Consider the following 14405-nt stretch of genomic DNA (forward strand, 5'->3'; position numbering starts at 1 on the left):
TTCTAAAGAACGGGATATTTTTATTATTCAAAATTTTCAAATGAAAAAATCGACTTGCAGTATTAAATATGCGTTGAAAAATGATTGGACAAAAATATCCCTTTCATATTATGATATCTTAGGTCATATTATGATATTCTGGACTATATTATACTACATGATGTCATAATTTTTTTAAAAAATAAAGATATTTTTATCATATAAATTTTTTAATAAAAAAATCGATTTGCAGGCATTAAATACGCATTGGAAAGTGGTGACTATATGGACCTATTGGATGAGACGATGCATTCATATCGAATTTTTTATACCGCTCGTAGTGCACAAAGAATTTTTTTCTCTATAAATAATAATAATGATGATGATGATATAAGTATACAATAACGTAAGTGATCAAGATGTAATCAAATGGAAGACTCAAAGCAATGAAAATTTTATTAAAAGTATGATGGCGAAATAAAGTTCTTATTGATGTTGGAAAATCATGAAAGATATTGGATTAAATTGGCTTGCTAATTTGTTTAATATAATTTTAAAAATTAAGAAAATCTCATATGATGAGGGGAAGAAGTATTGCAATCCTTATCTATATCAATAAATTTTATGTACAAATTATTCTAATTGTTAGGAAATTAAGCTTATGAGTCATTTTTTAAAATTATGAAAACTGGTAATTACGAAAGGATCAAGAAAAATAGCAATTATTTTAGACATCAAGTTTGGATTTATGCCTCAAAAAATTAACAAGAAGGGTACTTAAACATTTGATTTTGAGATATAAAGAAAAGAGAAAAAGTCTATATATGATCTATATTGACTTAGAAAAAAATCCCAAAAGAAGTTGGTGGATTTTTAGAAGGAAGGATGAACATGAATAATATACTATAATTATTGAGAATATGTATGCTGTTGTTGCAGTACAATAAGTATAATTTCAATTACTTTAAGCTTAAATTAGTGGTAAATCATTATTGTTTTGTTCTAATGATTGATGAACTTATGCATAATTTTTTTAAAAATATACCCTTGTATGAGTTTATGCGCTATATGGTGTTTATCGATGAAAAGAGAACCAGATCTAATACTCACTTGAATTTATAGAGAAAACTTTTGGGAGACATCAACTTTAAAATTATAGAATAAAAAATAATATATTCAGGATATGTTTAGCTATTGCTATAAGATTGGGTTAAAAATTATATAGAAACATAGATTGAGCCATTTAAATATAACCATATATCAACCAAATCCATTAAATTAAAATTTATAGAGAATTTTTTATTTTTTATTTATAGTTCAAAAATTAGGATGCGAATCAAGTTTAAATAGATTCTTAAAAAATACAAATTAGAAACTCAATAACATGATTTTTTCAGAATTTTCAACTTGAACACGTAGAAACATCCCAGCAGCCTCAATGAAAATGATGGAGATGTGATACCAATTAAGATCAAGGATCATGATTTTTCACATTTTAGGTAGCCTCATGAAGAAAGCGGGGGCCTTGCTCGGGGCCAGGATGCTCCCCATTTTGGCAAAATTACAAAAGCGGATCCCACCTTCCGCCACGTCACCCAATGAGGAGGTGCGGTGCTGTGCCCGGTAACCGTACCTCTCTGTGGTTTGCATCTCCTGGACACGCCCACGCGTCGGTCTTGTCGCCGTGGACCCCCAATCATAGATGATGGGAAGGAGGCTCTCTGATAATGTTCCCCGTAGACATCTGTCATCCTCCCCATCCATTATATTCTCTCAGTCTATGTCTCAATTATTTGATCCAGCCAGGCCTCCAACATATAAAGACACTGCTCTCCCCCCCCCTCTAAGAAAGTATAAAGACAGTGCTCATCATTCCTTCTTCCTGGGCCTACACAAATTCAAAAAGAAAACCAAAAAATAATAAGAGTCAGGAAGTATTTTTATTTTTTTAATTCTTTTGCTTATATATAGTTCAGTAGCTGCGAGATAGTACGGTGCCTCCAAGCTCCTCCTTCCTTCCGATCTCTTTGTCCTGGATCAAGAAAGAGCTGGTCTCTTCTACCAAAAAAAAAAAAAAACAAAGAGCTGGTCTCAATTGGCAACAGCAACATCAACAACTGATTCACAACATGGACGACTATGCATGCAACGCTGGAGATCTTGTTCCTCTCCCCACCTCAATGCAATCTCTCAACAACTCTAATGATCACGACACAAGTGGCACTGCTAGCTACATTCATGACCAAATGGCATTCATGATACCAGGCCTCCAATTATCAGCTCAATTGCCAATGATGCAGGGAAGGAAACAAGTACCAAGAATTCGAGGAAGAGAAAGGTCGAGAATATCTCCAACCAAAAGGTAACATTAATTGAGTATTCCTCTCCTTCTCAGATTTTCAAGATTTTGTTTCAGAGTTTCCATCATGGACATGAACCAAATATGGAATCAGCATTGAAGTACTGCTTATAATATCAAGATATTGTAGTTTAAAATATGAAGGTATTGTTTTTTTTCTTCCGATGAAAAAGTATGAAGGTATTGTAATTTGTAAACTGTAAATATTTGTCAAGTACCGCGTGCACTGAAATTTTATTATTTACTATTTGTTCCCCAAAGCTCTGGCGTTTATTGACATAATTAAAGATCAAACTTTTTTAACGTGAACATGAAAGCTCAAAATGTGAAAGTTATAGAGAAATCCTTCTTTGAAAATTAAAGAAAATTCAAGCTGCTACCGCACATAAATGCAAATTAGAGCATGAAAGTGATCTTTCCTCGCTAGCAGGTGGGGTGTGGCAACACCACAAAGGATGGAACGAAAGATAAGAGAATGAAAGAAGGAACAGAAAGAGGAGGAGCAACAGAAGAAAGCCAAAAAGCCAACAGTAAAAAGGAAGCCTCCGGAGACGCCTCAAAGAGGAGCATGAAGCCAGCAAAGTCTGAGTGCATCCATGTTAGAGCACGTCGAGGCCAGGCCACAGATAGTCATAGCTTGGCCGAGAGAGTAAGTTGGCCTCCTAATTTTTGGTTCGCATTCCCCCCTACTCTATCTGTCTCTCTCTCTCTCTCTCTTTCTAAACCGATTAGTTTGTGGTGTAGGTGAGGAGGGAAAGGATTAGTGAGAGGATGAAGTATTTGCAGGACTTGGTCCCGGGTGCAATAAGATCACTGGAAAAGCCGGCATGCTCGATGAGATCATCAACTATGTTCAATCTCTCCAGAGGCAAGTTGAGGTAGTCTTCGACTTCCCCTACAGTCCCATTTTTTTGAGGGAAAAGAAGAAGAAGAAGAAGAAGAAGAAGTTAGTGATTCGAAGTGGGTTTGAATTTTCTGTTCTTTTTGTTTCTTCTGTGGTTTTGCAACAGTTCTTATCCATGAAGCTCGCTGCAGTGAATCCGAGGCTGGACTTCCACATTGATAACTTCTTCGATAGAGAGGTGAATTATATATATATATATATATATATATATTTTTGTAGCAGTAAAATTTTAATAGGTCTGCAGCATTGATCTCGTAAATTTGGAATCATAATCCCATTCTGGATAAGAGAGGAAAAAAATAGGGTCTTTGATGGAGCCCATACAAGGTGTGGCCTGTGTATTGGTGAGAGAGTTTTTTTTTGGGTACATAAAAGGAAGGGTAGCGCCCCCTCCACTAAAGGCCGGTTCCATGCGAGCCCTTAGGGAAGGCCTGGTGTTCTCCCCACCTCATTGGGTGAGTAGGTCACCCCAGTGCCGAACTCAAAGGCACCAGATGGATCAGAACCGCTCCGCACAGTTGCGACTAAGGCATCGAAAAATCAATCCATCATTTAATCAAAGACCCTCGAGGCTCGAATTCTGTCCACTTTAGTGGAAGCGTAATGCCCGTTCCACTTGGACTACCGTCTCGGTGGCTATTGGTGAGAGTGTTCAAGTTGATTGTTTTGATCAGTTGTTGCATGAGGTTGTTTTAATATTTAGCATTTGTCTGATTGCCTAGAAATCAAATGCATTGAGCTCTATTTGCTATGTCATATTCACCAAAAATTAGTGAGGCTTACCTTCCTTAATTTGGTACAGATAGACCTAGCTTGCAATCCTGGTGTGATGCCAATGTTTGATATGCCATCTAAGCAATGGAACCCGTATATTCAGTTCAACTCCTTGCATCCAACAACTGCTTGTTGTGGATTTGACGTGGATATGTGCTCCTCAGATCGAATTCTCGGCCGAACCATGAGTATGAGTATGCCTGCATTACTGCCTGACACAATCTTGGATTCGAGTCTCAATGTATTACTTCTATAACCACGTTCAAAAAATTTATGAAGATCAGATAATGGAGTAAAGTTGGTAGCCACCAATTATTAGTAACATTTTAAGGACATTTCAGGTTCATAGATCTTCATCATATCCTTCTTCTTGGGATATTGCTGGCTTGCATAACATCTATGGTGTGGAATTTTATCAAGGGAGAAGGCCTGACTTACCTTTTCAATCATTGCAAGGTAAAGATACCTCTATCCTATATGGAGGACATGGAAGTATATGTACAAAAGAGTAGCATTTGGAAACATAAAATTCATACCTCGACTTCATTCTCTTCCTGCCATTGATCACCATGGATGATTCATTAATTTGTTTAGTACTAATAGGTTAACTTAATATCATGCGAGAACTATTTGAAATCTTACATTATGTTTTTATTGAATTTTTGCAGGTGATAACTTCCCATAACAATGCCAAGACAGAGATGTGAGCATATATTATATTAAAATTCCTTGGAGGTTATGTGTCCCGATTCCAAGCGAGAAGAATCTTTTTTACTAAGGACATATGTTATTCAACCCCCGAAAAAAGGACGTTTGTATTTATACTGTGTGGCAGTAAGAAGAGCAATGTGTACCATATTGGTAGTACGTACATTATGTGTGACAAACGATCGCAAATTGAGTCAATCAAGTATGACTTTTGCGTGTGAAATAAACTTTCAAAGTGATGTTTATAATCTCTCATTGTTTTCACTTTCAAGGTTTGGAGGGGGAAAAAAAAAATCCTAATCCTGTCCAAGTTCTCCAAAAGGAGGGAGGTGCCATCCATAGCAATCCATTTAATATAATATGAATTTTCAAAATTAAAACTTGTGATTGTTTTGGGTTGTGCCTCGAAAGAAGACAATATCAAGATGAAGTGGTGCCTATATTTTCCATTTTGCAATTTGACTCGGCAATCTCTTGAAACCCAATTTCCTAAGAAACAAAATGCTGTTCTTTTTTGTTACTATGATCATCTAATAGGAAACTGTTTAATAACGTATACAAACATTACTGGATAATTTGCATCCACAAACTTATCCACTACTCCATTAGTTTAAGTCAATTGACAAAGATGAGAATTAGTCAATTTGCAGAATTTTTATATTCAGTAGAGTTGCAACCATATGTTTGAAGCCACTGCCTCCACATGCACCCAACCTTTTATTTTAGCTGGTTTGGGCGGACCATTATAACTACATATTATTCCATTATCTTGAAGTGGTCCCAAACATCTTGCGTAGCTTTCAATGTACCCTCCATCAACCTTCCTTGATAGATTTATGTGGTTTGGCTTCATCTTCCCTTACCGTGTCTTGCTGAGAGAATGAAAAAATAAGCTTCTAATCCATGAATAATAATGTTCATAAAGATTCATCTTTCACGAACTCTTCTAATATATCTTTTAGGATAGCAATCTGACTTGTCAGTTTCTTTTTTTTTTCAAAAAAATTATATCTTACACCACATGCAACCCGAGTGTTAAAAAAAATATTCGGATATCAGGGATGAGATGAATAAGGTAATGATCCAAGATCAGTAATATGAAGCTCATATGAATGTGAAATTTGATTGATGTCATGCTTCAATAATATTGGTGCATGTGGAATAGGATGTAATTAATTACTCCATTCTTGGGCCTCATTTAGATTCTCTTACAAGGAGCTGGTGCGGACCACCGTCCTCTCACGTCACATTCGCCGGAGAGACGTAGGCCCTTCGTATGCGGGTTCGAATTTTTTGGAAAAAGGAATCTAGTAGGAGGCCCAGTACCTTAGTCCACCTATCCTAGTCTATTTAGATCTGATGAACCGAAAGACGATATATATGCTAAGTATTACGCAGGCAACACGTTGAGACGTGTCACATCAAGTTTGCGTACGAATAATTATTTCGAATCTCACCAAACAATGGCTCCAAGCCGTAAAATCGGACAATTGCGAGTAAGGCCTGGTACCTCCTCTTTTAGTACTTGGATGGTACTTCTGTCCGTTTCTGATGTGTCAATAGAAGGGGGCGTCATGGTCCAGAATGTAAAAATAATTTTTTATTAAAAAAATAAATTAATAAAAAAATTTTATTTGAGTTTAAATTTAAAAATAATTTTTTACTTAAATTTTAAGTAAAAAATATTTTCTATTTGCAACATAATTTAAAGATAGTTTGCCAAATGGCATGAAATGATAAAATTATTTTCGTAGTTATAAAATAATACTGTGATATTATAAAACAATACTGTTTTATTGTAATATAATATTATTTTATTATAAAAAATTACTATCTTATTATAATATAAGGATGTTATAAAATAATATCATCTTATTATAAAACAGTACCGCTTTATTATAAAATAGTATTAATTTATTATAATATAAAGATATTATAAAACAGTACTGTCTTATTATAAAAAAATACTGTCTTATTATAAAATAGTACTGCCTTATTGTAATGTAATGGTATTATAAAATAGTACTGCTTTATTGTAAAGAATACTGCTTTATTATATGAAGATATAAGGATATAAAAGTTATTTCAGTCAAAAATGAAGATTTGTTTTTAATTTATGTTTGAAATGAAGAACTATTTTTACATAAAATTTAAATAAAAATTTATTTTTAATTTGAAAATAGAACGAAGGATTTATCTAAATGGGCACCTACTTTTAATATCACAGCATGATATTTTTTTGTCCAATAAAATTGATGGCCATTAGATCACGTATGGCTGCAAGTAGATGGATAAGCTCCCAGAAGGTGGAGATGCGACAAAGAACGCACACATATTTCTAACACTTGATTTAATTGCTGTCCATATTCTCCTCATTTAACACATAATAGCTGACTTGCATGATTTATATACATAATTAATTACATCTCAATTGATCTTCAATAATTTTTAAGAAATACATTGGGAGGCAACTGCCTTAATTTATGGTCATTGTAACCACTGAATTATGTGTTAAATTCATCGATGCATAAGATGCCATTGGTTTTTGTTAGATAATTGAAAATATTTAATGCATGTTTATTTGAAGATAATTTGGTACGAGAAAATAATTTTTTTCAAATTATCATATCTGATATAAAAAATAGATAAAATAAATAATAAAATAAATAATGAATCTTATATCTATTTTTCTGATAGAGAAGAAAAAATAAATACTACCAAGAGATGGTATTTATTTTTCCACATTGGATTACTGAGTAGAGGTAATATGAAAATATCATTTTTTTAGCAAAAATATCCTTATTTATATAATATTAATAGCACTTATATGGATCATAAATAACCAACAAATGAACTAAAAAAATATTATTATCTAAATTATTTATATAAAAATATTATTTAAAATTTGATATTATTTTTATATAAAATTATTTTCAATCAAATATAGTAAATTTTTTATTTTCATAATAATTTTTCATCAAAAAAAATGATAAGATTCATTTTTTTTTCTTTTTTTTTTTGTTTTTTTCATCCGAACCAAATACGTTGAAATGACTCTGACCGGTCTCCGTTTTCCTGAAAAAAAAAAAAAAAAAAAAAATACTGGCTCGATATTTTAGTGTAAATAAGTGCGATCAGCTTTCCAGCTTTTTTGAATGGGTGGCTTTCTTTTCCTTGGCTTGTGGATGCAATGTGGGTGGCTTTTATTTTGAGCCATTAGGAAGTTTCTGTTATAGATTTTTAACCTATAATAATCTGCAACTCTGTGCTTTGAACCGTTGCATTTTTTGAGTTATTATTACTGATTAATAAAGAGGTGGCTGCTTTCCCAGCCTCCTATTTTCCCAGCCTCCTTTTTTTTTTGGGTGTCCAGTTGTTTCGCCTCACGATTCCGCCTCCCTCTCTCAAAGATTAGGGTTTGGGTTTAGGGTTTCTCTCTGCCACGAGAGCCCTCCTCTACTCCCACCTCCGACAAAGCCCTCGCTTCCACCTCGCTCGATCCCTCCATGGCCTCCCTTCGACCCCCAATTCCCTCTTTCCGGATCCTCGTCCATTCGACCACCCAAATCGCTTCCGAATAGGAGGAGGAAGACGCCCCCCTTCCCGCTTCGTCTGGGCGATCTGCGGCAAGTTCGCCTCCGACCCTCGCCAAACAGACCCTGGACGCGATGCTGCTCTTCGTTAAGCTTTTTTATGGATACCATGGAGGTGAGCTTTTATTTACAGCTGCAGAATGAGTAAGAGAGGTAGAGGAGAGGTTGGTTGTAACTGGTGATTTGCTGCCGATCTCAACATTACTCTATATTTCTTTTTTTCTTTTTTTTTTTTTTTTTTTTTTGAGATAAAACATCACCATATTTCTTATTTTAAAGGAATGGGAGATGTCAACTTAGCTATGGTTACAGATTGCGTCACGTATAAGTTCAGTAATCCTTATCTCATTGGCAAGAATGTTTTTTTGGGATTGGAGAACAGGATCCAAGCCACCTTAGTCTTAGTCATGGTTGGCACTTGCGAGAAATTCTTTTGCATTACGAATTTTGGTATTTGGTATTATTCATAGACTTGTATCTAGTCTAAAATTGGAGTGATGTATTATTGGTTGTGGTTGGAGTATGTGCTTGGCGTTTTGAGCCAAGAAGGTAAACATCAATATACGAACAATGTAGATTACCATTTTGTTTCCTTTTTTAAATTTGCATTGCTAATCTTAAATCTAGTTTCAATTTTGCGATGCTAGACCACCCTCGGAAAAGAAATTGTTTCATATACCTCTTTTACATAAGCCCACTTGAAGGGAAGATGACAGAAATTATTTATAGTCTTATGATGCATATCAAGGATCTGAGTTCATACAGCTTGCTGTAGGAACACTATGAAAAATGAGGAAATATTGGAGTTTGAGACTGTAAAAATGGGCTTAAGGTGCTTTCACAGAACGTAGAATGGAGGAGATGATAAAAGCTACAAACTGAAGGTGGTGCGGAATCACGGCGTTAGTGAAGCTTAAAACTTGGCCAAATTTGGGTCAGCCATTTACACCTGTCTCGCAAGTGATTTATTGGATTAGGAATGTAACAGCCCGAAGGATCCAAAGCACGGTTGTTACACATCATTCCTCAAGATTCGAAGCAAAGTCAATGCACTGCCCTTTTTTTCTTTTAAATAAAGTCATTCTAACCCTCTTTTCTGGAATCTGATATCCAAGGTTTAAATAATTTGGGTAAGGGTTATTGTGGGCTAAGGCTTAAAATGCTCATACCAGACAGTACTTCATGGTGAAAGATTCGATTAAGCCACTTGGATTTCACCTCTCGACAAGAAAAGATAACCCTACGAGGAAAGGAACTGCTGACAATACATGCCATGGGTGCCTTAGAAGAAACCTTCCTCTCAAGCCAGCGGTTTTTTCATTGTGGGGTTTCCTCGAGCAGTTACTTGTATATACCTATCTTGAACTCAAATCTCAGAAGAATCAGATGCTAACTTAGCAGAACAGGTTTTGCCATTCAATGCAACTATATATCCATCTCTCCATCACGGTGGTCCGATGCATCCATCAATACTCTTGAGGCTTCCATTTTTTTCCCCTCTTCCTATCCTTACCACAGAATTTTTGAAGTAGGCATGGCCAATCAACCTGGAAGGCGGCAGCCATTTCGCTTCTGGTACTGGGCCAACCCCACACAAACTGCACGCCCACCTCGACGGCCGGCTGCCCGTGGTCCAGCAAGAACACCATCACCGTCAGCAGCAACACCGTCACCGTCCAGGAGGCCTTCAAGGCTACCTCCAGCAACTTTGACACCTCCTTCACCAACCAAAGAAGCCACCCAGCCCCAAAAGGAAGCAGCAACTCAGGAAGTCTCTCCTGCCCCATCTTTATCTACTGCACCTGTCTCACAACCTGAATCACCCACCAAAAAGCCTGTAGAGCCCGAAGCACAAGATTCTGGGCCTACGGTTGAGGCCTTGTCTCAGACCACCGAGCAACCCCAACCCGAACCGGCTTCCCAGCCACCTGGCGCTGGAAGCCAGACCACAGAGGTCTCGGAGCCTGAAACAGTATCTGTTGATATTGTTCTTGGCACGACTCCTACGCAAGATGCTATACTTGAAACAGAACCCAAGGAAATCATAGAAGAAAAATCTATAACAAGCGAAGAACAAGAATCCAGAAAGGAACTGCCCCCAGTAGAAGAAAAGCTCCAAATAGATACCAAATCGACACAAGATAGCGAACCTTCCCGGTTGCCATCGGTAAAGGAAAAGGCCCAAAATAGGATCCGAACCTTCCCAGCCACTGCCCGTAGAAAAAATTGCCCAAATAGATATGGAATCAAAAGAAGACAGCGAACCTTCTCGGCCGCTGCAAGTGGAAAAAAAAGCCCAAATGGATGCGGAACTAAAACAAGTAGAAAAAGAGGCCCAAAAAGAACCTTCTCAGCCGCAACCAATAGAAAAAGAGGCCCAAACAGATACGGAATCAAAACAAGGCACCGAACCTTCTCAGCCGCTAGCAGTAGAAAAAAAGGCCCAAATAGATATGGGATCAAAACAAGACAGTGAATTAAAAGAAGCAACTTCCCATATTCCAAAAGTAGAAGGAAAGTCTGAAGAAATTATTGAAGGGAAGCCAGATACAGAGTTGGAAGTGATAAAAAAACAGAACATGAAGAATCAATAGAAGAGAAACAACCTCCCCAAATCCCACAAAAAAAAGAAAAACCCGAAGAAGTGATAAAAAAGATGGAACCTGAAGAATCAACAGAAGAGAAACAACCTCCCCAAATCCCACAACAAAAAGAAAAGCCTGAAGAAGTGATGAAAAAGACGGAACCTGAAGAACCAATAGAAGAAAAACAACCTTCCCAAATCCCACGAGAAAAAGAAAAACATGAAGAAATTATTGAAGAGAAGCCAAAAACAGACTTGGAAGTGATAAAAAAGACAGAACCTAGAAGCCCAAGTCAGAAACTGCATCTGAAGAAAATAAACATGATGAGCCTAAAACAGAACCAGAAGCACAGCCTGCCGAGAAATCAACTTTGTCTGGTGATGAGTCGAAGGATACAACTGAAATCCAGATATCTGTCACTGAACCTCATTTCGAAGAACCCGAACCGCATCTAGACACACGTGAGGGCGTGACAGAACCTAGAACCACTGTGAAGCAGACATATCTGGATGAGCCCAAGGGAAGGGAGAGCGTTATGGGGACTACAAGAATCCCATGGGCTTCACCATCCCATGGAGAACGAGCAAGCTTTCATAAAGAGATCAACGAGGGCATTTCCACATTGGTCCAAAAGCTGAAACTTGGGCAGTCGCAGCAGCTGGGGAGTGAGAGCGCGGTGAGTATCATCACCTTAGCAGGTGAGAACAAGGGTGCAACCATGTTTGTAGGACATGAGACCACAAGGAAGGAAAGCGTCCAACACATTAACAAGAAAGCGGAGGCAAGCAGTGGTAATAAAGATGTTCAGAAGCAGATGTTGAATCATACAGATAATGAAAATCCAGCAATCACTGCAAGCATTAATAGCAATGTGCAATCCATCAACAACTCATTGCTCCATGAGAGTTCCTGTAGTGAAGAAGATCCTGGCGTTCACCTGGTTCTCTCTGTCAAGCCAAGTGAGCTTGCCAAATCGAAGGAAAAGGTTGAATCTAGTGCTGCGAGCAAAGCCTCAGCCAAATGACACCTATCAGCGAAATATCAGGAGGGGGTGTCTTTATAGGACTTCTCATGGTAGCTGTGTGGAGAAAAGGTAAAGGTGGAACAAGATGCAAAGCATTCCAAAGAGGGTATTAGCAGAGCATGAAAAAGATATTAGAAAATATTGATGCTGTCTTCTCATTGTAATTATCAGACTGCAACTATTACAGCAACTACCTTGGCTCCCAAATATATATAAATTGTTTATTCCACTTATTGAAATATTATTGTAAATTACATTTCTATACATTATAAATGTAATTCAGATATCTCAATGAGACCAGACAGGTTTTTATAGGATAACATGATAGTATGAGTGATGCCCTTCATGCAATAGAGAATGTTGTTCAAATCTATATATGATTAATATCAAAAATGCATTCAAAGGAGTCACATATATGGAAGAAACAATAAGGCTACCTTGCTTCCAATGTCATTTAAATTTGTAAAGACACAACCTCTTGGTGTGCAAAACATTTTTTTCCTTTAAACCAGTAATGAAAGGACTAGTTTGTGAGAAGTTAAGAAAATAGCTTTGTTCATAAGAGGCAAGAGCAGCGGCAGGGGCAACCCGAGCCAACAGAGGAAGTGAAGCTGAATTTTATCAGAATTTTGATAACACACTTAACTTATTTCTATAAACCATTTACTACATCACCGATAGAAAGTTGTCCTGCTATTTGCTAGAGCATATACGAGATCAATTCCGATGGTTTTGAGTTTCGACCATGATTCGCTGTAACGAAACGCCTTTCAAACACTGTTTACCATGAAGGTAAAAGGTCTCGTGCATCGAAGTCATTTCTATAATAAAATAATAGATCTTATAAAAGCATCGTAACAAAATAGATTATTAACGATGAAAAATTTTCATCACTAATAATCTATTTTTGTTATTAATAATTATTAATAATAAAATATTCATCACTAATTATTCATCGCAAATAATCACATCGTTGATAATATTTTACGATGAAAAAAATATTTCATCGCTAATAAATGATATTTACGACGAATAATTTTCATCGTTAAAATATTTTCATCGAAAAATTTTAATCATAAAAAAAAATATTTGTAACAAATTATAATGTCGGTAAAAATAAAATATTAATAACGACGAATTTTTTTTATTGCTATCAATTTAACTAAAATATTTTTTAAAATAAAATTTTTAAAAATTTTTAGCAACGAAAAATTTTGTCGCAAAAAATATTTTTTGCAATGAAAATTTTTCATCGCTATTAATTTAATAAAAAAAATTTTAAAAAATAAAATTAAATAATATTAGCGACAAAATCTTATGTCGTAAATAAGATAATTTTCGATAAAAATTTTCGTCACTAATAATTATTTTGACGCATAATTTTTCATCGCTGTTAATTATATATAAAATTTTAATAATTATTAAAAAAATTAAATTATCATACTAAAATATTTTTGATGATCAATATTTCATCGAAAATAATTCATCATAATAATTTAATCATATTTTTTAAAAAATAATTTATGAATATATTTTTTTAATTTATATCTATAATATTTTTTATAAATTAAAAAAATAAAAATAAAAAATTACACAATAAATAGATAAATAATTTTATTATTTTATTATATTAAATTAAAATTACAAGAAGTTTTAAATAAAAATAAAAATACATAAAAAGCTGTCAAGTATCGGCATTTGGAGAACAGCCAGAGAAGGGAGCGCTCGAAAGAGCTCAGACCGGCTTGCTGCTGTCTCATCACCTGTATCATCTGCTCCATCTGCGCCATCCGCATCATCATCTGGATATGGAGCTGCTAATATTCGTCGATGCATGCAGTCAACTCCTAAGCTCGCTGCTCAGCCTGCCTTTGCACCTTCGTTAGCTAGCCTCACATGCAGAATGGATGTCAGTCCTAGATGAGCGTGACAATGAGAGAGCAGTGATCTCATATCCTGGATCTCTAATATAACAGAGTCTCATACCAAGTACCTAATCACAGATCTCATCATCTGTGGGTGCGTCGAGCCCTCAAGGATAGGTTGGGATCTCATGTCTGTCATACAGTCCTGAAAATTAAATTTATAGTTATTTTAATTTTATAATAAAAATCAGACTGTAAATAAAAAAAATAATTAAAAAAACTTACAAAGAGCTCTTGACTCCCGTCGTCCACTCCCTGACCGTCGTTGGTGGGTTTGTTGGTAGATATCGATCCTACCAGGAAGCTCGCCACTCTCAGTATCTCTTTGTAATTTAAAAATTAATTAAAATTTTTTAAATAACTACAGAATTATATGCTAATTAAAAATTTAAAATTACCTACATGTGCTCCATGTGACGAGGAACGACTCGAACCCCCATAATGCGGTACGGTCAGTCTCATCTGATTCACGACGTTCTGGGCATATCTTCTTTGTACAGTTATCAGTCAAATTAGTAGATAAAAATTTAATTTAAGAATAAATAATTCAATCA

General features: G+C 35.7%; 2 protein-coding genes across 2 annotated transcripts; both read left to right on the forward strand.

The window, feature by feature from the left end:
• Positions 1-1826: 1826 nt before the first annotated feature.
• LOC105058752 (basic helix-loop-helix protein 79) lies at positions 1827-4974 on the forward strand. Its single transcript, XM_010941784.4, is given in 9 exon segments — positions 1827-2198; positions 2201-2341; positions 2769-2987; positions 3083-3128; positions 3131-3216; positions 3349-3420; positions 4045-4257; positions 4358-4472; positions 4685-4974. Coding segments are annotated over 9 exon segments (999 nt in total). The 5' UTR covers positions 1827-2108; the 3' UTR covers positions 4702-4974.
• Positions 4975-7907: 2933 nt separating this feature from the next.
• Positions 7908-12165, forward strand: LOC105058753 (uncharacterized). Its single transcript, XM_010941785.4, is given in 3 exon segments — positions 7908-10484; positions 10974-11190; positions 11193-12165. Coding segments are annotated over 3 exon segments (1584 nt in total). The 5' UTR covers positions 7908-9851; the 3' UTR covers positions 11927-12165.
• Positions 12166-14405: the final 2240 nt, after the last annotated feature.

This window comes from Elaeis guineensis, chromosome 15 (assembly GCF_000442705.2).
Source record: "Elaeis guineensis isolate ETL-2024a chromosome 15, EG11, whole genome shotgun sequence".
Taxonomy (NCBI): Eukaryota; Viridiplantae; Streptophyta; class Magnoliopsida; order Arecales; family Arecaceae; genus Elaeis; species Elaeis guineensis.